At 41.6% G+C, this 24,199-nt stretch overlaps 3 protein-coding genes and 1 pseudogene across 5 annotated transcripts; 1 reads left to right on the plus strand and 3 right to left on the minus strand.

The window, feature by feature from the left end:
• The first annotated feature begins 83 nt into the window (after nucleotides 1–83).
• LOC110977543 (uncharacterized) lies at nucleotides 84–5,993 on the plus strand. Its single transcript, XM_087129840.1, has 2 exons — nucleotides 84–292; nucleotides 2,300–5,993. The coding sequence occupies exon 2, from the start codon at nucleotides 2,381–2,383 to the stop codon at nucleotides 2,762–2,764; it is 384 nt and encodes a 127-aa protein (XP_086985966.1). The 5' UTR covers nucleotides 84–292; nucleotides 2,300–2,380; the 3' UTR covers nucleotides 2,765–5,993.
• Nucleotides 5,994–7,874: 1,881 nt separating this feature from the next.
• Nucleotides 7,875–13,302, minus strand: LOC110977541 (S-crystallin 4-like; annotated as a pseudogene). Its single transcript, XR_015423358.1, has 5 exons — nucleotides 11,417–13,302; nucleotides 10,926–11,018; nucleotides 10,213–10,325; nucleotides 9,747–9,854; nucleotides 7,875–9,168 (listed from the first exon to the last, which is right to left on the minus strand). The product of XR_015423358.1 is annotated as an S-crystallin 4-like (transcript).
• A 1,248-nt stretch (nucleotides 13,303–14,550) lies between these two features.
• On the minus strand, nucleotides 14,551–18,283 carry LOC110977533 (S-crystallin 4-like). The gene is made up of 5 exons (XM_022231768.2): nucleotides 18,032–18,283; nucleotides 17,591–17,683; nucleotides 16,656–16,768; nucleotides 16,304–16,411; nucleotides 14,551–15,379 (listed from the first exon to the last, which is right to left on the minus strand). The coding sequence occupies exons 1-5, from the start codon at nucleotides 18,162–18,164 to the stop codon at nucleotides 15,200–15,202; spliced, it is 627 nt and encodes a 208-aa protein (XP_022087460.2). The 5' UTR covers nucleotides 18,165–18,283; the 3' UTR covers nucleotides 14,551–15,199.
• A 1,475-nt stretch (nucleotides 18,284–19,758) lies between these two features.
• LOC110977532 (hematopoietic prostaglandin D synthase-like) lies at nucleotides 19,759–23,970 on the minus strand. 2 transcript variants are annotated; one of them, XM_022231767.2, is made up of 5 exons: nucleotides 23,459–23,958; nucleotides 22,903–22,995; nucleotides 22,187–22,299; nucleotides 21,369–21,476; nucleotides 19,760–21,156 (listed from the first exon to the last, which is right to left on the minus strand). In XM_022231767.2, exons 1-5 carry the CDS (start codon nucleotides 23,589–23,591, stop codon nucleotides 20,974–20,976), a joined length of 630 nt encoding a protein of 209 aa, XP_022087459.2. In that variant the 5' UTR covers nucleotides 23,592–23,958; the 3' UTR covers nucleotides 19,760–20,973. The 2 variants fall into 2 exon arrangements, with proteins under 2 accessions (XP_086985964.1, XP_022087459.2); XM_087129838.1 differs by lacking the exon at nucleotides 21,369–21,476 and having other exon boundaries at nucleotides 19,759–21,156; nucleotides 23,459–23,970.
• Between the last annotated feature and the right edge of the window lie 229 nt (nucleotides 23,971–24,199).

Raw genomic sequence — 24,199 nt, forward strand, 5'->3', positions numbered from 1 at the left:
TTACCATGCATAATGAGCCACGGTCGCGGAGTGTCACGGATCAAAGGTCCTCGCGCATGGTGCGAATACATTGACACGGATGTACAAACAAGTACATATACAGTACCTGTGGTGACGTTGTGTACTCAACCACGACACGGCGTTGTACCCTGCTGTGACGATTACACGACTAAAATTTCTAACACCGTTCTTTGGCGTTCCTTTTAGTGGCTCCCTGTAACACCTTGTGCTGATAGGGTGACCCCACAGTTATCAGAATACTGTAATTCTTCATGCCACAACAATTTGTAAGGTAAGAACCGTGTACATGTCTATATTGGTGTTGGGCTGCAATATGCATTGAATTACGTTTAGGAATAAATTGTACGGCATAGCGTTTCCTCGAAATCTGTGTTGTGTAACGGGACATCTACCAGCAATAAGGCACAGTAATCTTACGTCAACTCTCACAATCCTCCATGATCGCTTTGCGCAAATAACTTATATCACGCAGACGACTCATCAGACATTCAGAATAAATGTGTTCACTGAATTCTTTGGAAACCGCATTCAGGCTGGGCCGGCCCAAGAGATTCTGTCTTCAGTCACGGTGTAACTCTGACGTCAAAGAGATATCGTCGTCAGCTGCGTGATAATAATGTGCATGTGTGTATAATATGTCCACTTCCCTGTAGGTGTAATGAATTCACTTATCAATGCACAAAATAAGCCCGACACTGTGATTCTTTCTCAAACTTAAATGAAAAAGGATCAACAAACGTTTAAAGAACATTGTAAGCAAATTTTGTCACCTTACAGTTAAGTTTTCATTTATTGAAAATTGTACCCTACACTAGTTTGAAATGGAGTTAATGAAAGAATCTGCCCGACCAGCGTCGATTAGCCAACGTTGGAAAGACATTGAGCAATGTCGTTGCCTATGGCCATGTGAAAGCTGGCACTGTACAAGTAATGTTAGGCACATAGTAACAAGTCGACCTTTACAAATGTGTTATATAATCCAGTGTTATGTTAATGAAATGTTTCCTTTTAGATACTAGGCCAGCTGTAACACGCATTGAACTAACTCTTTAAACTGAAGTTGCACATAATTTTGTAAAAGGAGAGCAAAGTGGCTCTGTAAAATGATGGGTAATAGCGCAATCCGCGCCAGCAAGCATTTTTTACACAACACGCTGAGATAACCCGACTTGAATAAAGACTATACGTGTAGTATCATCGTGGCTATGTAGAATGTTTTCAAGCTCCCAATGTAGGTAAAGACTAGTACTTTCCCAAGATTGGCAATAAAACCATTTCTCCATAGGGAAATACCAGTACTTGGTGTGTCCTCAGACATTTGTGTATTAAAGAACACGCTGCCGGGAACCCTTTTTTGGGGGGTGGGGGCAATGTGGGGATGACGTGCCGGCCTTTGAAATATACGATGGGGGTGCTGACACCATATGAAACTACAGAGCCAGATGTTCACTATTCAAATGTACATTGTACATTACTCCTGCAGAACCTGCCATCAAACGGCGTATTTATGGCTTTTTAGAGATGTAGTTTCCCTTTCTGAGTGCTGTTGAATATATTTTGGTTGTTAAGAAGTGGGAAAAAATTCTTCATAATTCGCTTTACCACGAAAAAGTACGGGGTGATTCAAAAACCTAATCCCACCCCAAAAGTGCGCGTGTGTGTGTTTGTGGGGGGGGGTTATAAACCCCATCCCCCAGGATTTAGCAGAGCCATCTTGCGTGGCATTGTGTACAGTCTCTGTGCAGAATTACAATAGTCAGGCATTCGACACAGTGTAAAGACTGCTTCTTGTTTCTTAATAGGGCATGCAAGGACCGTGACGCCCAGCCGTTGATGAAAGTTCCGTTTGATATAAGGCAACGGTGCCCATTTAACTTAATGGTGCTGTTGTTGAATTAAACCTTTATGTAAAATGACCTTGTTGGCATAGGGGTTCACTTTCGTGAAATATTACCAAATATTTCCACGGTCGTATGTTAATCATGCAGTTTTCCCGGTACTCTGGATTACGCATAAAAACGAGATTCAGAACTGTGACAAATTGTCTAATGAAGTTTTTTTAATGAACTTATATATGTCTCCATTCAGTGGTTTACAATGGGCAGTTTTGCGCAGTGGAAATGTCGGTGGAATTTTGGTGATATTGCAATTTTATTTTAGAAATGCTGAAAAAAATTCACAAGAATTGTCACGTACCGTTTGTACACATGTGCTACAGATCATCGTAAAATGCAAATACAAGTCTAGATCTTTTTTTTCATCTGTTATTTTATTACAGGCACAAGAATATCCTGGAATTCTGCAAAGTTTAACGCAGAAGCTGATAATCATTTGATCAAAGAATTGAACTGATTTGAAAATGAGTGCTCCACCTCCTTACACCCCCCAAGCCGACCCGAAAGGAGGCTACCCAGCTCCAGGGGCCTACCCGCCTCAAAACGCTTGGCCTGCCCAAGGCGGCTATCCACCACCTCAAGGCGGCTACCCACCACCTCAAGGCGGATACCCACCGCCTCAAGGCGGATACCCACCACCTCAAGGCGGATACCCACCACCTCAAGGTGGCTACCCCGGGTACCCTGCAGGCACCCACCAGCCGCAGGTGCAGCAGCCAGGTGGGCCTACCGTCATCTTGGTGGACAACTCAGCGGCTCAGAGGCGGCAGGATCAGCGGGACGCGGAAGACGCTTGCTGCCTGGCGGCCCTGTGCGCCGTCTGCCTGTGCTGTCTCCTTACAGATTAGCCTAATTAACAGAACAATTATACTCGAACCTTTTCCACGCGCTTGATCTATCGGTGCCTAACGTTCAGATGTGTAATATCAGTGGGTATATCTGTATAAAAAACGGATCTCTTGGTGCAGTAAAATGGTGTCCCGAAACACGGCCGGTCTGAAATAATCACTTGGTTCCAGGACCTTCCTTTTTTATCGATTTGTTTGTGAAAAAGATGTCTTAACTCCTCGCAAACGATAATTTTAATCATTTTACACGTTGCTCGAATGTAGATTGGCTTTCATTTTCTCATTTACAGAATCGATTTCCTCTATTCCTTGGTTTGCATTGTAAATTACATCTTTAAAAAAGGGTGGGTGTACATGTAAGAGCAAATACTTTAACAGTTAACTGGTAATAACTTCTTGGACCAAGACAACGTGCAGCCCACGCTAATTGTACCCTCAGTCTGAATTCACAAGTTACTTGTCAATCAGTACTTTCCAATTTCCCGACCAGGTAGTGAGTGTATAAAACAGTTTACCTTTGTGCGAAAATGGCTATTTTACCCTAAACGAGCCGGCTGGGACTATTTTGGCCCATCTCATAGCCCGGGAGGGGATTCAGGCCCCCTGAGAACTCGGCTATGCCTCACTCGATTTTTTGGAAACTTAACATGCATGTAAAGACAGTCTTTATCATTATAAGTGTAAAGTTTGAGCTCAATCAGACGTAAGTCATGTTCGCGTAGTGGTTCTTTCCTCACCTTCCACCTCTACGCTCTGGGTTCGATTCCCAGTGTGGTCCACATGTGGCTTCGGTTTTCAGTCCCTACTTGAGTCCGTGCACGGGTTTTATCCAAGAACGTTCTTCTTGGGTTTTCTTCCCACCTCTAAAACTGTAACTGCTTCTCATTGTCTCCTCTCTGCAGGTTTCGTCAGGCTTGTAAGCTTCAGTGCCTGGGGCGCTTTTGAAGCATCTAAGGTTTTATTACCAGAAATAGATAAATAATATACGGTTTTGTTGATGCGGTCATTTGAAATTCAAGTCTGCTGCACACAGTTGTGTCTAGTCATAGGTATAGTGATTAGTTATGTTTTTGCCTAAATGAAAGATTTGTGTGTAAATAATTAGCAATGGTGTATCCATGGTAACTGAAAAAAAAATTAAGTAAACTTCTTTTTGTAGGCCCGGTGTTGACAGCAAAATCAGAATAATGACAAGCGTGTAAATGCTGTTTAATCTCATTATGTAGCCATAGACTGTTAAGGCATGTTATGATTTATTAATTGCATGAACCTCTATGCATGATACTGCAATCTGTTTTATTCAGTGAACTGCATAGCTATTTTTTAAAATAAAAAATCGCAAATAAAAGGAAATTTATTATTTTTATTACGTTAATCCTCCTATATCCTTATGAAAATGTTATTTTCACAATAGAATGCCAGTCACAGCAGACTGATAGGAATTTTGGTAAAATCCGAGTATTTAAATGCTAACAAGTTACTTGTCAATCAGTACTTTCCAATTTCCCGACCAGGTAGTGAGTGTATAAAACAGTTTACCTTTGTGCGAAAATGGCTATTTTACCCTAAACGAGCCGGCTGGGACTATTTTTGCCCATCTCATAGCCCAGGGGGGGATTCAGGCCCCCTGAGAACTCGGCTATGCCTCACTCGATTTTTTGGAAACTTAACGTGCATGTAAAGACACTCTTTATCATTATAAGTGTAAAGTTTGAGCTCAATCAGACGTAAGTCATGTTCGCGTAGTGGTTCTTTCCTCACCTTCCACCTCTGCGCTCTGGGTTCGATTCCCAGTGTGGTCTACATGCGGCTTCGGTTTTCAGTCCCTACTTGAGTCCGTGCACGGGTTTTATCCAAGAACGTTCTTCTTGGGTTTTCTTCCCACCTCTAAAACTGTAACTGCTTCTCATTGTCTCCTCTCTGCAGGTTTCGTCAGGCTTGCAAGCTTCAGTGCCTGGGGCGCTTTTGAAGCATCTAAGGTTTTATTACCAGAAATAGATAAATAATATACGGTTTTGTTGATGCGGTCATTTGAAATTCAAGTCTGCATGCATGGAACACAGCAGTGGAAAAAGTATACATTTTGGCTGATCAGTCTCGGACAAATGTGTGCTGTGCAACAAGGGTTTGGTGTCGAAATTACCGCCAAGAGTTACTCTAAAACCCCCCAAAACTTAACTCCTGAAAAAATGCACAGTGGCCATATTTGGAAAAATGTTGAGCGGGCTCGGATTCCGCCCCCGGCTTTTTTAGGGTCAACACACAGTTGTGTCTAGTCATAGGTATAGTGATTAGTTATTTTTTTGCCTAAATGAAAGATTTGTGTGTAAATAATTAGCAATGGTGTATCCATGGTAACTGAAAAAAACTAAGTAAACGGTTTTTTTGTAGGCCCGGTGTTGACAGCAAAATCAGAATAATGACAAGCGTGTAAATGCCGTTTAATCTCATTATGTAGCCATAGACTGTTAAGGCATGTTATGATTTATTAATTGCATGAACCTCTATGCCTGAGTTTGTGTTAAAATTCATGATACTGCAATCTGTTTTATTCAGTGAACTGCATAGCTATTTTTTAAAATAAAAAATCGCAAATAAAAGGAAATTTATTATTTCTATTACGTTAATCCTCCTATATCCTTATGAAAACGTTATTTTCACAATAGAATGCCAGTCACAGCAGACTGATAGGAATTTTGGTAAAATCCGAGTATTTAAATGCTAAAAAATATATATATACATATGTAATTTTATTCTTTACTGCAATGTGTTATGTATAAAATGTTAAATATCACATCGTAACATTCTTTTTACCTGTAAACCAAATGGGGGAGACGGTGATGGATGTAGACCGCACATACAGTGTGAAGCGTCTAAGCCCGAAAGAACAGATTTATTCGGGAATGTCAACTTTCGGGAACATATTCGAAAATCTTGCCTGCTTTGAGCAAGGATCGATTTGGCAAGAGATTGATCCAACATTTTATGTCTTCTCTTAGAGAACAGACGATTCTAAGGGTTTCACATCGTCACTTCCATTTTTTCAACCTACCATGCACTTATGGTGTTAGTAAGCCACTCAACTAATTCAGTGCTTTGGTGTTTCTAAATGTGGAAGGCTCTAGATTCTTTGAGGTCAGTTTTTTGCTTCATGGCATCAAAGATGAACTTTCAGAGACAGGAAAAATACTAGAGCTATCGTAATTAAAAAAGAAGAAGAGATTTTAAACTGTGGCTGTGATGTCTGTTGATTGCTCTGGTTCAAGAAGACGTGGGCTCGTTCGTGTCCAGGCCGGTGCGGTGAAAATACGCAAGCGCAAAGTTGTGACATTTGGAAGAGTTTTTGCTGACTTATCAGACTTTGTCTGTGTCAAGTTCTCACTACACATGCAGGTTTCTGAGCTAGTGGTTTGAGTCGGGGAGTCCAGGGTGGGGTGGGGGGAATCCCAAAAGCCTATCGTCACCCACAGGATGACGATAGAGACAGGAAGAATGATAGGAATAGAATGTTATAGAATTCTAGGATGTACACATGGTCTTATCCCCGACCTCGCCCTATAAAATCTTCATTCATTTCTGGTGAGAATTTGTAATATGCGTAGGGTGTAGGAGTAGTGTGTGAACACTATGACAGAATCTGGTTACATCGCTTGCTGGATGCAAAGGTAAATCCAACATGGCTGATGTTTTTCTGCTATTGCATGGAAAAGTACAGAGTCCGTTTACACGCCCCGTTCAGTCGATGCGTTTAGTTGGTAATTATGAACACACGGGTTCATCAATAAAATGATCAACTTCCGTAAAAAAAAAAAGCCAGGCTTGGCGGTAATCATTAACATGTTGTGCCATGGCAACGGGGCCAAAGTTGCAACTGCAGTTACAGTAAAATGTACCTCCCAGGGAGTTCAGGTTTCTGTCGTGTAAATCTTGATAAATACATCACATAATGGTTTCAAATCTGGAAAAGTGTTGCATGTCTTCTTTTCACACGAAACACTATACGCAGGTAAGCTTTCAATTGTTTTATTTGTCAAAGCATGCATCGTAATAGCAAGATGTCGTGTCGAGCTAATTAAAACTGTTGATCTTTACTCTGTCTATGAATTGTAGAGTCGAGAAGTCACTAAAATCAGAACCTTTGCGTTTCAGTTGCTTCTTTAATCTAGTATTTTCTTTGATGTCTTGAGTGATATGATCATCTTTGTGCCAATATCCCAGTTATTCCTTTCACAAAAGTAAACTTTTGAGTACTGTACACTCGTTTTTTTTTAAGAGCACACGAGAAAAATATCAAGTGTTGTGGGTTGGAGACCCGCTCAAGCGAGCTTTTCCGTTTTTCTCAGCACGCACTTCGGAAGTCGTATTTAGTACTGCCATCTCCCTAACGCGGAAGTCGTTGTTATTCTCGTTGCATTCATGAAGTGAGCCGATTTCAGGGGGGGCCTTTGTATTTGAAAGGGGAGGTGACTGCTTGTTGTTCTGCTTACAGAAGCAAGACGTTTAGACAGGTATCGTCCTCTGCAAGGAAGTGAAATATACCACGATCTACGATGAAAAAGTCAAAGGCACGGGTGGCTCCCGGGAAGCAACAAGCATCGCACATCACCGTGATGGCGAGCAACCCTCATCCGGCCCCGGGCCAGCTTCACCAGGTATTCAACTCCCCTCCGGCAGCGCCTACCGTGGTCGTCGTGCAGCAACACCAACCCATGAAGAAGAAAGATGGCTCCTGTTGCTCATGTTGCTGCTGCTGCAGTTGTCTCATGGCGATGTGTGCCTGCTGCCTTTGCTGTTGGTAGCGAAAAGAGCTACGGGGGGTCGTCATATTTAAAACCGCGAAGCGTAATCGGTGAGATGATGAAGCTAGTGCAAGATTCGACAGATTGAGATTTGCTGGCGAGACATTGGATGCATTCAAAGACATAAATGATCGCTATTAGGAGACAAGAGCACTCGGACTTGTAACTTTGATACATTCCCGTCATTTTGAGCAAGGGATTGATGTGAAACTAAGAGACTTTAATTTTCATTGTCACTATTCCGTAAGACATTCGCAGAAGACATCAAGACTAAGCAAGACGAGGTTTTACATGATGGAAATACTAAAATATGAGAAGGTTTTTAACATCATTTATTGCTTGCCGTGTGTGTATAAATCGTACGAGACTTGCGAACCGGTTTATTATTCTGTCCTTAAAACTCATTTCAGCATTGCAAAATATTTCTGGTTGTAATTTTGTTTAGCTTTATTGAAGTTAGTTCTGTAGAAACTACTGTATGAATTGCTTGGCGTGTTAAACCACAAGAAGATGATATCACGCTGAAACAAGGTCGTACTAAATAAAATTGTGGAAAACACAGGCAAATGTGCAATGAATAGTGAATGTTTGTTCGACTTGATAAATCCACAGTTTCAAGGTCGATTTGTGTCATGACTGTGTCACAGATTATGCAGAACATATTCCGCCTCGATTTCCAGCGGCTAGAGAATCCTTGAATGGAAAGGACCGGGCTGAACCCAATCATCATCTGGCACCAATTTCATAGAGTTGCTTAAGCACAAAAAACCTTGCTTAAAAACATAGGTTTCCTGCTCGAAATCTCTGTTATTGTCATGCTAACTAAGCAACAGGTGAATACCATTCCAAAACAACATACAGGAGTTTTGGCTGGTAAAGTGATTTGTCAAGCAAGGTTTTTTCACGCTTAAAGCAAATTTTGTGCTTAAGTAGCTCTATGAAATTGGCCCTAGATGTTTGTTTTTTTGTTTTTATTGACGTCATAGAAGAGGGAAAACGAAGTTACAGGCACTAGATTGAGAACTACTATAATTGTTATAAAATTAACCTGTGAATAATCACCTGTTTTTCTGATAGATTTGATAGCTGCCAGAGACTTAACGATCTACTCCGACATTACTAGCTCACTCAAACCGGTAAAACGGTTAATAATTGTAGAGGTCGTCATTTTCAAGGCATTTTTTGGCACAAACTTGTTGGTTTTCATCCACTTTCAACCCTTCTGTGTTGTTTTGCTTTTCCGCTATTCTTACTTGTCCATTTTTCCTACCCCTCTCTCTTCCGTGACGCTGGTGATTCGAAGCCTTGATAAACAGTAGCTATCATGCATCGGCAATTTCAGCAGTCTAGAGAAAAAGCGTTCTAAAGGTAAACTAAGCAGAAGCAATCATTTCACTCGTCAGGTATCCCATGTGAAACTTTTTTTTATCCTGAAAGCGAAACCTCAGGCGGTCTGACAGCCAGCCACGCCGCGATCTTGGGGTTGGCGGCGATCCGTCTCTTGAGGGTGTCCAGCTTGGGGAACTTCTCCAACGAGTTGGCACCCTTTGACAAAACATCCACGAAGTCGACCGCGGTGAAGAAGAAGAGATCGGCGGCAGTGATCTACACTGAAAAGCAGAGATGCTTACTGAATGTAACAATTTTGATCTCTTGGTCATATTCTCCGGTGCCCAACACACGCAGCCTTTTTAACAGTTTCCCACCATGGGGGGGGGGGCTGCAAATTAATCTTAGATATATTGCAGTCTGCTAGCCTTGTCTGTTCTTTTTGATATTCCCATCAATTTTCAGCTAAGGCCAAGTTCAAGTGACAATTGTAGTTAACTATCATTATTTTTACCAACATCACTCGAACGAAGGATGATTAGTTCATTTAGTTGATCATTTTGAAACAAGGCTCTGGGCAAATTCGAGCGACGACTAGAGTTAACTGTAGTTTACCCTACGGTTTACGATGGGGAGGAAGCCCAGATTTGCAAAACCAATTATGAAATCCTTTAAAGAATTTTAGTCAGATCGGAGGTCATCAGGTATCTTCCAATTTAATAAATAGGTCATTGCGCACGGAAATCATCAATACTCCAATTATACTATATTGGATCAAGTCAAATGTTACTTCCTTGACTTTGAAGCTAAAAAGGGCATGGATTCATTTGCAACTTGTATTAATGACTAATTACCGAATTTCCGACGAAAAAGTTTCCAGCTAACTCAAGCGCGAGCAATCGCTCCAAGGTAGCGTAGACGGGTGGGACCGTTTCTTTCAAGAAGCGTGCGGCCCTTTCTGCCTAACGGTGTAAACAAAGACACAGACACATGTGTTTAAACCATCAGCATTGGGATCCAGTCGGCAACACGTTTCCAGTTTTAAGAAGATCCCGCTTGAATGCCAACAAAAGACTGTACATGGAAACCAAACCATTCCAACCCAACTCAACTCCACCAAACCCGACCCTCGCGCAACCAATCATTCAAACCCATTTGAACACACGAACAAAGTTAAACCCAACCAAGCCCAATCCAACTTAATTGAACTAACCTAAGTTATTAAAGGCGAGGTAAAACTAAGCAACCAAATCAACCTTAACCTTCAAAACCCGATAAACCTCACGGCGAACCAACCCAATCTGGTCCGTCCCACCTTACCCTGCTCTAGTCGGGCCCGCGGAAAACAGAGTTAGCTGCCGACCAGATATCCTCGACCGTGTCCACCACCTGGTCTATGAATGCACACTCCAAGTTCGTCTTCCCGTCGAATCCTTATAGTCACAAGTAGGAAATTTACATTGTAAAGGGACCACGATGTACATTTCAATTAAAATTTTGGTGCCACCTTCCTTAACCTTCACAATTTTCCATACTTTTCCTTGAATACAAATATTGGAGCTGTTGCTAATGTCGCCACAAGAGTTCACATTTCATGTTTCCTGTTTACTCTGTCAACCAAAATTTACACATTGAAAATATTTGGCGGAAATATTTGCCCAATGACTTAAGAGCAACAATACTATTAGTATTATGAACAACTATCTGTGGAATTTTCTGTGATTCATAACTGAAGTTGGTTTCCTTCAGATGCTTTTAATTTTTGCTTATTCTAATTTAGCTACGAATTGGCCACAACATGAAATAAGGAAAAAGACAGCAAAAACGATTTTAGAAGTGATTTGACTGGACTATTTTTGAGTCTTCAGTGAGCCAGTTTGGTACTTCAGATCACCAGGTCATTAAAAGTGGCTGCTTTGATTAGGCCGACTCTTTTGTCCAGCACGCACCATGCGGCACAAGATTACCAAAAACTTTTGCAAGTTATTCGTCGCCCGCTCCGTCGTCCGACATCGACAGACCTTTAAACTCACCGAATTCCTTGGCCAAATAGCGCAGGATGGCTTTACTCTGGCACAGCATCTTTCCATCCACCTCCAGCGCAGGGGTTTGTTGGGTTGGGAATTCTGAAGAAAGAAATCAGTCCAACAGTCCACACCTTTGAGACATTGCCTCGGAATTAAGAAATGATCATGCTGAAGAAGGAAGGGGGACATATTGCAAAATGATGACGTCATGGGCCATCGTAGCCACTTTACAATGAGAAATGGGAAAGTCCCCCCCCCCAATGAAAAGTTTTAGGGTTAACTCTTTGAAAAGGTAAAAAGTTTGATGCCAAAGACATCTAAGGAACAGCAAGTAAAGCCGAGCCGATGAAGAAATTGCTGAGCAGAGTAATGAGTTTCAACCAGATCGCCAGGATGAGGAAATTGCTCGAATGCTCCGCCCAGCTTTGGACAAACTCGGCAATCACGGTGATCCCTGTCTGTTTGGTCATCCTGAAAACGATTTAAAAACAACTCACTATCTTTAAGCTTCGGCCATTCTGGAAATGTGAAGTTCACCTCTTCGAAGTCGACTCCAGCCAGCTTGAAAGCCAGCCGAATACTCTCACCGCGGCCGTGAGCCTTGAAGTAGTGAAGTACGTATTTGACCATGGTGAAGAACTGAGCAGGACACTACCGTCCCCCCGCTATGCCAGAGCTCGACTGCAAGGGTAGTGTACACGGCACAGCCTAACGAGCAAAAATACTATTGCAATATCCGGAGCAGAATCAATTAAGTAAACGAAAAATAATCTATAAATGCCACATATGTCAGACAATATGCTCTTGACCTTTCGCGCATAGGGGACTAAGGTTCAGTAGAAAGAAAAAAAGGAAAGCACTGGTAAATAAATAAGGGATAATGGTCCGAGTTAAGTTTTTCACTACCAATTTTTAACCTTAGTTCTTATTTCCCAATCAAACGAATCTGAAGTTCAGTTCAATGCAAGGAACTGGGATTGACTCAACTGCACTGAATTTCGGGTATGGTTGAGGATTTCATTGCACTGTGGTTAAAATTTGACCCAGGCCGTCTCTCACAATGACGTGCTTATAATTAATATAGGGTTGGGTCCGAAAGGTCTGGTCAAAAGTCAACAAAAGCCTATGGAGACTCCATATATGGAGTAGGTTCCAATCTGTCCATGGATGAAACCTGGTGACAGACAAGCATCCAGAAGTTTGTGTTTTTTTTTCTCTTGTCAATCTTCCGATTGAGTTATTTTTCGGAATGATGGAATCTGGCGTCCACCAAACGTCAGGACTTGTATCGGGTAGTGAATCCGGCAGAATCCTGCTGGGTGTAAGTAAATGAGGTGCTCTATGCACAAGTCAACTTTCCTTTTTTTCTTCGTAATCGAAAATAAACTCCACCTCAAATTTGTCTAAAATGTAACACAATAACCACTGATTTGGAATAATTTGCCTAGAGAAATGTATGCAATGTTACTGCTTGGTAATGATATCCCAGAAACGAGATTTATTGGGTGTCCATTGTAGGTGTTTAAAGGGTTATTCATTTTTTTCAAATTTCATGCGTGCAAGGAAAACTCTCATTTTAACCCTCACATAACATTGCGTAATAGTCTTTCATTTTCCAAAATTTAAACTTCCGCAGTTCATTGAAGCGTGAAATGTGAACCACGGAACTGGTATCAATCACAACAGACGTACACCCTTCACCAACGGGTACAACCAGATTTTTGAAACACAGTCCTGTGATATTTTATGGCAATTTTTCTCAGTCTACCCTTTTCTGACACCCCCTGTAGTTTTGTAGGCACGATCCTGTGAAGTTCAAGGCTAAATACGTGCCAGCTCACGTGCATTGAACACCTCAGTGGAAAAGAGTGTACATTTTGAATGAAAATGCGCGCTGCGCAAGAACGGTTTATCCGATTTTCACAAAGTCGGTGTAAAAACGACCGTAAAGAGTTATTCTAAAAACTCATAAGGGCTCAACTCCTGAAAAAAATACACTGCGGAGATATATGGAATGTTGGGGGAGGGGATTCTGCCTCCAGCTCCTTTAGTGTTAATTACCCACTTCAAGCGTACATGTACACAACGGAGGCTATGTAAATTGCTATCTAGTGCAGTGCGGCTAATGACGAACGCCTTGACCGCGACTTGTTCCTTTGGGGTAATTTTTCGGGTTTTAGGACCTCAACTAAGAGAGGTAACGGAACCCTGAAAAGGCACCCTCATATGACCATAGTGACCTTACCCCACAGCGTGGAGTAGTGCGCCTCCATTGCCTGCTCCCAAAACTGAGTGGAAAATTAATACCCGTTATGACTGAGTTGCGACCACAATAGGTTTATGTCTGCTGTTGAAGTTACCTACCATTGACAAATACAGGTCACTTTACAAAGGCGAGATTGGACAGACGAAGCCTTGGGCGTCATTTTTCAGACAACGGAATAAGTGACTTTCTATAATATGTTTATCATCTTTGAAACCTTCTTCAGGGATGCATGATATTTGCAGCCTTGAGACACCTTAAATTAGCTGCTTTTAAGTTATAATGTTTCGCAATGATTGATTTCACAGCGTATTAGCATACAAAACAGCAAAGTCATATCTAACAAGGGATTTCACAACGAACAGTAAGCTAAAGAAACACCCATGTAATTAAGCAATATACGGGCGATTCACAACAGTGAAATCTGTCGACCCTTTCCAAACGCGCATTGGGTCGACAGATTTCGCGCACTGTGATTGGTCAACGTGTTGCAAACTCTTGGAGGCGCACTACTGTGAAACGCCAGTATTCAAATCTCTTGCATGTATTATAAACAAGTATTCTATATAGCGGCACAGTAAGTAAAAACCCTCATTTGCGGCTACCGTGCAACAGGCATGTACTTCATATCTCCTTAAAAGCAGCCCCATGCAGCATGACAGGCAGCCTTGCCGCGATCTTGGGGTTTCGGTGATCCGTCTCTTGAGGGCGTCCAGTTTGGGGAACATCTCCAACGCCTATTCAACACCCTAAAATGGATTAATGTTATTTAGTTTATCTTATCAATGTTGACCAGAAGTTCATTCGTATCCAAAGGATTGAGGTGAGTCGCAGTTTTCATCTGCATATTAGTTCAAATTTGATCAAGACAGTTTTTCAGCGCGGGGTGCTCAATGCAACCAGCTAAAAAAATTCCCATTAACACCCATTACAAATTCCTTTCATTCAGGCTGAACAAAAAAATGATGATGATAGACATGTTCCATTTCATTTTCCTGTAAATGTTCTTATTGACTAATGTCGTTTGGAGAAATTGTCAACTAGATCCACGTAATGATTGACATTTCCTAACCTGAAATAAAGCCATTTTGGAAATTAACAATTATTTTTTTATTTTATTACCCGCGGACGTGGGAGGAGAAAGGGCTTAAAAGGGTTCGTTTTAGGGGTCATTCTTAGCACGACTTTTCACTTAATCCCCAGTCCCCCTATTTGTCCTGTACACTTTAAGCTTTATGCACTGTAAATTTGTTGTTTCATAGAAATGATGATAGAGTAGAAGCAACTGGCCAGTTGCAATGCAAATAAATGACATTGCACCTAACCAAGGCTAGGTAAACAAAAAAGTCCATGCAAACACTGGATGGCTGCGAGATAAAAGCTAAGTTTTTATTCTAAGTGACACCAAGGAATTGACCTTCATTGCCAGTCAGTATCGGTCTCAACTATTCCTAACACAACTGAAAGAGGGTTGATCTCTGATCAGCTAATTTATGTAACGGGCTTTCTTTGCTTTTTTATTGATACCGATCAAACACTCAAGTCAAGGAATGGGCTTATGGGAAAATTAAGGTCACCCAGTGGTGTACACTTTCTCGGGAAGGGGTCAATATGGAAGTGTAAAGTGTAAATGGTGCCAGTTGAACAACAAAAAGGTGGCTAAATTCCCTTTTAACATCACGTTTATAAATCATATCGCTGAAAAAGGGCGAACACTGGGTGTCACTGTGATGGGTGAGTTCTTTCCAGGAGATGGTACGTATTGAAACCGATAAAACGACTAATTGTGGAAGTCATCATTTCCAAAGCATTTTTGGGCAAATTTGTTGGTTTTCATCCACTTTCTACTCTTCCGTATTGTTTTTCTTTTCCGCTTTCTTATACTTGTTCCTTGACGCCATGATGAACGATAGCTATAATGCATCGGCCATTTTAGCAGTCTAGACAAAAAGAATTATAAAAGTAAACGAAAAAGAAGCAATCATTCCACTCGTCAGGTATCCCCTGTAAACCTTTCTTATCCTGAAAGCGATATCTCAGGTGGTCTAACAGCCAGCCACGCTGCGATCTTGGGGTTGGCGGCGATCCGTCTCTTGAGGGCGTCCAGCTTGGGGAACTTCTCCAACGAGTTGGCACCCTTTGACAAGACATTCACGAAGTCCACCGCGGTGAAGAAGAAGAGATCGGCGGCAGTGATCTACAACGAAAAACAGGGATACTTACTGAAAGTAACGATTATTTCGATCACTTTGTCATATTCTGCAGCCTTTTAACAGTTTCCCAACATGGGGCGGGGGTACAAATCCTAAATATTTTGCAGTCTTCAAGGCCTGTCTGTTCTTTTTAATTAATATTCCCAGCAGTTTTCAGTTCAGGCCAAGTTTGAGCGATGATTATAGATAACTCTCATTATTTCCACTAATATCACTCGAACGAATGATGACTGGACCATCCAGTTGGTCATTTGGAAACCAGGCCCTGGGCATGGCTGCATCACTGGTTATAACAATAGCCTTTTTCGTAATTAAGATTTGAGTAAACCATTGAACAGAAAAAAGGAGACCATGTGAACGCAGCGACAATGGCAACCAATGACAACGTGCGAGTCGGCCGATTACCATGCGAGTGGGACCGCCGCAGTGCGTGTACGCAGTGGTATTTGCAATCGGTCAGTGGTCGACCTGTAGTCATAACTGGGCTTGCCGCTTGCCCTCAATAAAACCCACCATGGGTTGAGGGACAGCAAACTCCACTGGAATGCTTTTGACCCAAAGATGGATAAATCGTCATTTCGTTTGAGCATAATAGGCCCGCAGAAAGCGTGCAGTTCCGTTGTCAGAGTCAAAGACGGAGTTAAAGAAACCCAAATATTGAAAACCCTAACCATTAAATCCTGTAGAGAATCTAGTCTGGTCTTCAGATCATAGTTATTACTGTTTCCTAAATAGACTCTCGGAATAATCGGAGGTCAGGTATCGTCCAAATTGAAAAATGGATCATTCGGAGACATACATGATCAATATTCCAATTACACTATATTGGAAAAGGGCAAATTTTACTACTTGACTTTGAAGTTAGAAAAGGGTTTAGACTTATTTGAACTTGCATAATGAAGCATTACCGAGTTTCCAACGAAAAAATTCCCAGCTGGCTCCATCGTGAGTGATCGCTCCAATGTTGCGTAGACGAGTGGGACCGTTTCTTTCAAAAAGTGTGCAGCCCTTTCTGCCTAACAGATGAAAAAAAACACGCTTTAAATCAATTGTATAATGATACGTTCTTGCAACCAAACCAACCCGACCCAAACTAAGCCAAACCAATCCAATTCAATCCAATCCTGACCAATCCAAACCAAACCACACTGACTGAACCAGGCCAAACAAGTTAATCTAACCCACTTATTCTCAAGCCAAGCCAAATAAAACTAAACCGACCTGACGTAAACCAACCCAACCCAATCCACCCCACCTTACCCTACTCTCTTTGGGCCCTTGAAAAACAATGTTAGCTTCTGCCCAGATGTCCTCGACCACGTCCATAGCCTGGTTTATGAAGGCACACTCCAAGTTTGTCTTTCCTTGAAATCCTTGTTTAAAAAAAAGTAGAAAATTCATATTTAAAAGGCCCATGATCGATGTGTTTTCAATTCAATCGATGGTCAATCAATTCGATTCGATCGATATGCTATCAATTGCAGATTTGTTTGGTGCAACTTTCTTTAACCTTTACAATTTCGCATGCCCTTTCTTACAAACGCTGGAGCTGCTGCTTTTGTCTTTACAGGAAAACGCTTATACTTTTGGAGTATCCTATTTTGAGAACCTACAACTTGCACGTTGAAAAATGATATTTGAGAGAGGAAAATTCACCCAATGACTTAGTCATTAACAACGAAAATTATTTTTTGTTGCAGTATTTATTCACTGCCATTGGGGGATTCCTCGCTGATTCAGAACTCTATTTTTTTTCTATAATGTTTTTATAGTAAAGATTGCGGTAACACCATGTATTTATCTCTTCTTTGAGTATGTGTGGTTCTGAGAAGAACCGGGGACTCTGTCTCCTGAAGACGGACAGAGTACACTGTTCGAAACGTCGAGTTATTCCCCGGTTCTTCTCAGAACCACACATACTCAAAGAAGAGATAAATACATGGTGTTACCGCAATCTTTACTATAGATCTAGTTTCTTTCACCATGAAAACCTTTAAGTCTTATATATAATGTTTTTGTTTCTTGAATGGATCACTTGAAAATGTGGTACAAGATCACAAGAAAGATTTGGCTCGGTATTTCAGAAAGCCTGGTCGTTCAAGGATGGCACCATTGATTAGGCCGACCAACTCGGCTAAATGTGGTACAACCTTTATTTTTGGGAATGATCTGTCTAGACAGGCCTTGAAACTCACCGAATTCCTTAGCCAAATACCGCAGGATGGCTTTACTCTGGCACAGCATTTTTCCATCCACCTCCAGTGCAGGAGTTTGCTGGGTTGGATATTCTAAGGAAAGAAATCCGCCTGATAATCCACACCTTTAAAGTATTACCTCGGCATTTAAAACTTAGTCTTAGCATAATTGCTTTATTGGATTGGATGCTGCCCTCCCCTCCAAAAAAACAGAGGAAGATTTGAAAGTGAGGTCTGGTAAATATTTAAGAATGACATTTACAAAGGAGATTTATAGGGGGCTATGCGGATTAATTCTTTTCAACGAGATGGGTAAGATGCTGAAATTGAGTGCTCCGCCCAGCATCGGACAAACTCGGCCCGGTGGTGATTGGTAATGATACTGATTACGGCGATGCCGTGTCGCGTGGCCGTCCTAATAATGATTGGAAAACAACTCACTGTCTTTGATCTCCGGCCATTCTGAGAATGTGAAGTTCACCTCTTCGAATTCCACTCCAGCCAGCTTGAAAGCCAACCGAATGCTCTCAGCGCGGCCCTGGGCTTTGTAGTAGTGAAGCACGTATTTGACCATGGCGAGAACCGTGTAGTACACTCCCGCACCCCCGCTATGTCAGAGCTCGACTGCAAGCCGGGCAGTGTCAACGGCACAGCCTAACGAGCACAAGTGCAATGCCATTATCTAGAGCAGTATCGGCTAAGTAAAGCAACCATGATAACTGCAGGTCATCATCCTCTTGACTTTTCCCGCATCAAGGCCTAGTTGGATGTAAAGAAAAGACAGTGCACTTACAAATTGCATTTGTTAAAATAAAACCATGTGTGAGGCTGAAAGATGCAACTGCCCCACAATTTAACTTTGAAATGGGATCATGTTAATTCTTAAGTTTTATTCGAATGAACCAGAAGTTACTAAATTCTAGTCCAAGGGATTGGAGTTGATAAAACTCAGCTCGTTTCCGCACTGTGGTTAAAAATCTGACCTAGGTAATATTTCATCGTGGCGTGCTAAATGCGATTATTTATAATATCCCGAAGGTCTCTTCGAAAATCAACAAAAGCCTGTGGAGATTCTATACATGGAATAGGTCTTGCAGCGTCGATCTGAATGAAACCTAGAGACGGACAATCAGCCTGAAGTTGTTTTGTTCCTCACGGGGTCAATTTTGCGAAATCTAAGGCCTAAATGAAAAGGTAACCACACACGGAGAAGGTTCCATAAGGGTTGCAGCGACCTAATTCAGGCCCCATCGAGAATAGTGTAAAATCAACAACGTTCAGGGTCACAATAATATGCAAGCCGACATTACTCGAGCTTTAATAATTGCCTTGACCCTACTCTTTTCATTTCTTTTCAATTTTGATGGGTGAGCCGATTGCATATTTCTTTTTTAATTATTCACGCAAAACAAAATTCACCCTCGAAAACTGAAAGTTCCCGAGCCAGCTTGCAGCCCCGGCAATTTCGAATGGCTTCCCCCTACTTTCTGTGGCACAGGGGACAGTTTTCCATCGGTAATTTTGTCAACTCTGCCCTCGGATGGAAGGCCCGAAACCCTCAGCAGAAATCAGTTCATCGCACACTCTAATGCGATCACGGTAACCTTTCCCCAAGGTGTTGAGCAGTGCACCCCCAATTACCTGCTCGGGAAACAACGTGAAAATAATAAAGAATATTGATGGTAAGCTTGTCGGTTATACATTCAGATAAATAGCTGTGTCTTCAACTGGATTGGTTGCTAATAAGTGGCTTAAACATTGTATTTTTCTGGCCGTATCAATGAACGTAATCGAAACGTTACGAAATATCTGTGTCAAGCACGTAGCAGCCAACATGTACACATATGTGTTGCCGTAAGTGGCTGGGAATGAGAGCACAGTGGCTTGGGTGGTTTCTCTTGGTTTCTTCGCTGATCCTGGTCCTCAAATTACAACACAACTCAAGCATCTGAGGAGTGAAAACCGGATAAATACTCGGATGAGAATTACAGTTACCGCAAGTATTGGGAGCTGTTGAGGTATTCTTTTGAGTGGTACACACCCTCACCTAAAGGTGGAGTTCACACCCCCTCCTTGAAAGTAGCCGACCCGCCCCTGTTCCGTGACAATACCACAAGGGCAAGGGCTATATGGTCGTTTTTTATAAGGGGGAGGTTAAAAACATGAGTCTTTCGGGTGCCATTTTCAAAACACGGGATAATTGACTTTCATTTATTTATCTATCATCTTCAGATAGAACCTTCTGTCGGGGATGCACGATTTTTCAGTCACAAAACCTTACATTAGTTTTTTTTTTCTTTTAATAAATACGGAAGTTGCTTTTACCACGTGCTAACATACAAAACTGTAATATTACATCTAACAGGGATTTTACAAGAAAAAAAATTCTAAAGGAACATCTTCTAAAAATTGAACAAATAAACAACTAATAAATGCTAATTAATTAAGCAACTATGCTAAAAAAATATTTTTAAAAACTACAAGGATTGTCTTCCCTCATCCCTCGTATATTTCCCGTCGAAACTACAGCTATTTTAACAAACGAAAAGGGGCAGGCCCCAAACTTTATACAGCAAATTGTTTTTTTTTCTTTTGTAGTTTTATAGATTTTACTGTTCTTGTTTACTTCATCCACAATGACACAGATCAACCCGAATTGACCCACTTTCTTTCGTTACTTCATAATGAGATGGGGATACATATCCCCCATACTTTAGAATCATCATCCATTCGTGAAGAGAAAAGGTTAAGGTTGATTGTAAGGAGGTTTCTGGACTCCAAACAGCCACAGTGTACCCACCAGCACTCAGAAAAGGGAGAACAATCAAACATAACCATAAATATGTTGTTTTAAAGATTCTGGAGAAATAATAGGGCCTACATGTTACAGATGTACATTGGTATCGTGAGCATCACCCTCTTCATCATATCAATGGCACATCATGACAGCCCCCCCCCCCATTTTCAATGGCCGGGCAAGTAGTCCCTCTACGATACCCCACCGCCCCAATTTCCGGAACGAATAATTTATGTGCAACTACTGCTGAAATCAAATGAGCATTTTGAGGCAAGATTACTGCCATGCAAAGGTGACTTTTCTACAAACATTGGCGGCCAAAACGAAATGGAGGTGTTTGTAAACAATGACAACACTCAACAGAAGTTTCGTTGAAACGATCAACGATAAATTCAAATGCAGGAAAGCAATTGATCGCTGCTAATTATTTGGTCTAAACAAAAAGAACAAGCTTAAGCCAATATTCAAATCTTTGCGGGTCATGGTAAACGAGTGTTCTGCAGAGGCATATTCAACAGAACCCGTGATTTGGAGAAAACGCACCAGGGCGTCGTCGCATCTATGGTCACAGACGGGCGAATCTACTTTATATTTCCTTAAAAGTAGCTTCGGGCGGTCTGACATCCAGCCAAGCCGCGATCTTGGGGTTGGCGGCGATCCGTCTCTTGAGGGCGTCCAGCTTGGGGAACTTCTCCAACGAGTTAGCGCCCTTTGACATGACATCCACGAAATCGATCGCGGTGAAAAAGAAGAGATCAGCGGCAGTGATCTAAGCGATGGAACAACAAAAACATGTTATGTCGATTTAAAATTTGACCGATTTTAAATCGCTATTACAGCTTCTAATACATGTAGGCCTACTTTATTAATCCTGATCAATTTACTTATTGGGCTATTGGTAGAATTTTCATTCCATAACCTAGCATTTAAGATGTAAAGAGGAATATGTTCAACCACAGTTTTGCTTGAATGACTAATTACCGAGTTTCCAACGAAAAAGTCGCCAGCTACTTCAAGGGCGAGTAGTCGCTCTAAGGATGCGTAAATGGACGGGATTATTTCTCTCAAGAATGGTTCCGCCTTGTCTTTCTGAAATACAACCCCAAAATACATATGGTCATATATTAAACCAACCGGCACTACCAATCCGTCTGCACCAACAAATACCGGGTACCTGTACGAAGAACAGGTAAAGCCTGGTTTCCATACGGTCGGAACAAACGCCGATGGCACGCAAGACGCCAAGACGCAGACAGTCGCAGAAGAGACGCTGCATGACGTCATTCCAACAAAAAAGTAAACAAAATGGCGTCCGAAACTCGGAAACAGTTTGCAGAGAATTCCTTTTAATGTGGCAACACGGTTTTATGATGATTTATTTCGTTAATAGTTATATTCTGTTGATTAGTCGGGCTGCCTATGTCAGTATTAAGGAGATAATAGGCAAAATGAATGGTACCCGGCGACAGGCATACATAGTCATCGCCGGCGTTGAGCGTGTTTGTACAAGCCTTTCCGGGCGACTCAACGCAAGCAGTCGGCAAAGTTGAACCTTGCAGTTGATGTTTGCGTTAGTAACCATAAAGTGTTTGCATGTGATTGTTTTTCACTGAGGACTGATCGGCGATGCTCTCTGTATTCCTTTACGTCGATATGGAAACCAGGCCTAACTCATTGGTTCCCTCTCCTTCCCTTAAGATCTTCTACATGCATAAAAGTTCGTTGATGGGTGACCCTTTTTAAACAAAAATTGCCCTAAATCTGTTGTCTAAATACAGCATTGGCTGGACTCCAATTACCAAAATTATGTCTGCCCCGCCGAAAGTGTGGTTAGCCGCTGCCCAGATGTCCTCCACCATGTCGATGGCCTGATCTATGAATGCCGCCTCCAAGTTTGTCTTACCGTACAATCCTAGAGAAAATGAAGAGGGTTTAAATCGTTGTTTGCTGATCAAAAAGTTCATAGGTTAATTGAAAACCACGCTTTTACTGCGAAAGAACTTGTTTGTCAATTGAAAACACCGACAGTGCTGTATAAGTGCTGTTTTAGTGTCGTACATTTTATGCAACGTAGAGAAATATACTGTGCAGCGACCAGAAATTTATTTTAGCATTGACACTTCATATTAGACGATTGAAGAATGATGCTGTCTGTCATAAGCGTCCCAGCTGGCATCACACATTATTACTGAAACTAATAGCAACTTATTCCTCAACGATTGGATCCAAAATGTCTGCTGATTAAGAGCTTTTTTTGTTTTGTTTTTTGGTTTGTTTTTTTTTGTTTTTACCTGTTTTCTTTGTTCTTCTTCAAGTATAATCATTTCGGTGAAATAATTGACCAGTACAAAAAATAAGTCCCTAACAGCCTCTAAGAATCCTTTATAAAGTGCCAGAAAAACTGCACACATGTTTTAATCTCACTCTTTTTGGACTCCTCCCCCCCCCCATTATATCAACTGAGACATCTTTACCATTTAATGGAGTTACCCTCCAAGCAGATCTCGAGACTCACCGAATTCCTGGGCCAAATATCGCAGAATGGCTTTACTCTGGCACAGCATCTGTCCATTAACCTCTAGCGCCGGAACTTCCCGGGTTGGATATCCTTAAAACATTTTTTCAAATAACCGTAATGATATAAAACTGAGAATTGCCAGCAATAAAAAACGGGTGTTTTGGGCAGTGTATGTTGCTCGTTCATGATGCAGGAATCACTTCGGCAGGGCAGCTTTGTCATTTGACGTACAATGTTCATGAGTGGTGAAACAAAGCTGTACAACCTCAAGAGAATCATTTGAGAAACGACAAGAACTTGACTCGGCAATTTATAATGGCAACTGTAAAAAGAACAAAAGCAAAGATAAAGAGATGATATAACGAGACAATATGGACCACCAATTAGACCGGTTGTGGGTATTGAAGTAGCAAACAACAATGGCACACGCGGGACGCGTAAATGGCAGTTATGGGAAGAAAACAGTGTGGTGATGACGCTGACAGAAGCGACTAGTGATAACGTGATCATTGTGCTAATTGCGACACGGCTACAATGATGGAAAATAACTCACTGTTTTTTATCTTCGGCCATTCTGAGAATTCGATATTCACTTCCTCAAAGTCGACCCCAGCCAGCTTGAAAGCCAGCCGAATGCTCTCAGCGCGGCCGTTTGCCTTGAAGTAGTGAAGCACGCATTTGACCATGGTGAAGGGCCTTGTAGGACACTACTGCACCCCCGCTACACCAGAGCTCGACTGCAAGGGTAGTGTCAACGGCACAGCCTAACGAGCACTGTGAAGTACAATGCCATTATCTAGATAGAGCAGTATCGGTTAAGTAAGTCAAACAAGGACAGGCCATGCATTGCTTTTCACTTTTCCCATATCAGGGACAGCTTCAAGGTTGATTATAAAGTAACTGAGGTCGTGTTAGAGTTGAAAATTTAACCAACACAGTTGTGAAAGCTGCAATTAACTGTCCAAAAATTTAATCCGCTCAAATGGATTTATGTTATTTCTAATTCGACTGCAAAACCAGGAGTTCTTTCTAATCCAACGGTTTGGGTGACACAATACAGTTTTAGGTATGTGGCCGCAGTTTTTATTCTACACTTTGGTTAAAATCTTTCCAAAGCTATTTTTCATTGTGTCTCGCCTAATCGGATTATTTTGTTTGGTCCCAAAGGTCTTTCCAAAAATTCCACAAAGCCCATGTAGACTTTATTTGGAGCAACTGTCATTGTGTCGATCTGAACAAAACCTAGAAACGGACAAGCAGCCTGCAATGGTTAAATTTGTTCCTAACGCGGTCA

This window comes from Acanthaster planci, linkage group LG19 (genome assembly GCF_054643075.1).
Source record: "Acanthaster planci isolate LZ-2023a linkage group LG19, COTS_SCS, whole genome shotgun sequence".
Lineage (NCBI taxonomy): Eukaryota > Metazoa > Echinodermata > Asteroidea > Valvatida > Acanthasteridae > Acanthaster > Acanthaster planci.

Excerpts from the sequence above, each read along its gene's own strand:
- LOC110977533 (XM_022231768.2), bottom strand. The coding sequence starts at position 18,164 with ATGGTCAAATACGTGCTTCACTACTACAAAGCCCAGGGCCGCGCTGAG. Across the intron at positions 16,412-16,655 it reads AAGGGCCCAAAGAGAGTAGG|GCAGAAAGGGCTGCACACTT; the intron begins GTAAGGTGGGGT and ends TTCATCTGTTAG. Across the intron at positions 15,380-16,303 it reads ATTTTTTCGTTGGAAACTCG|ATCACTGCCGCCGATCTCTT; the intron begins GTAATGCTTCAT and ends TTTTCGTTGTAG.
- LOC110977543 (XM_087129840.1), top strand. The coding sequence starts at position 2,381 with ATGAGTGCTCCACCTCCTTACACCCCCCAAGCCGACCCGAAAGGAGGC.
- LOC110977532 (XM_022231767.2), bottom strand. The coding sequence starts at position 23,591 with ATGGTCAAATGCGTGCTTCACTACTTCAAGGCAAACGGCCGCGCTGAG. Across the intron at positions 22,996-23,458 it reads ATGGCCGAAGATAAAAAACA|GATATCCAACCCGGGAAGTT; the intron begins GTGAGTTATTTT and ends AAATGTTTTAAG. Across the intron at positions 21,157-21,368 it reads ACTTTTTCGTTGGAAACTCG|ATCACTGCCGCTGATCTCTT; the intron begins GTAATTAGTCAT and ends TCCATCGCTTAG.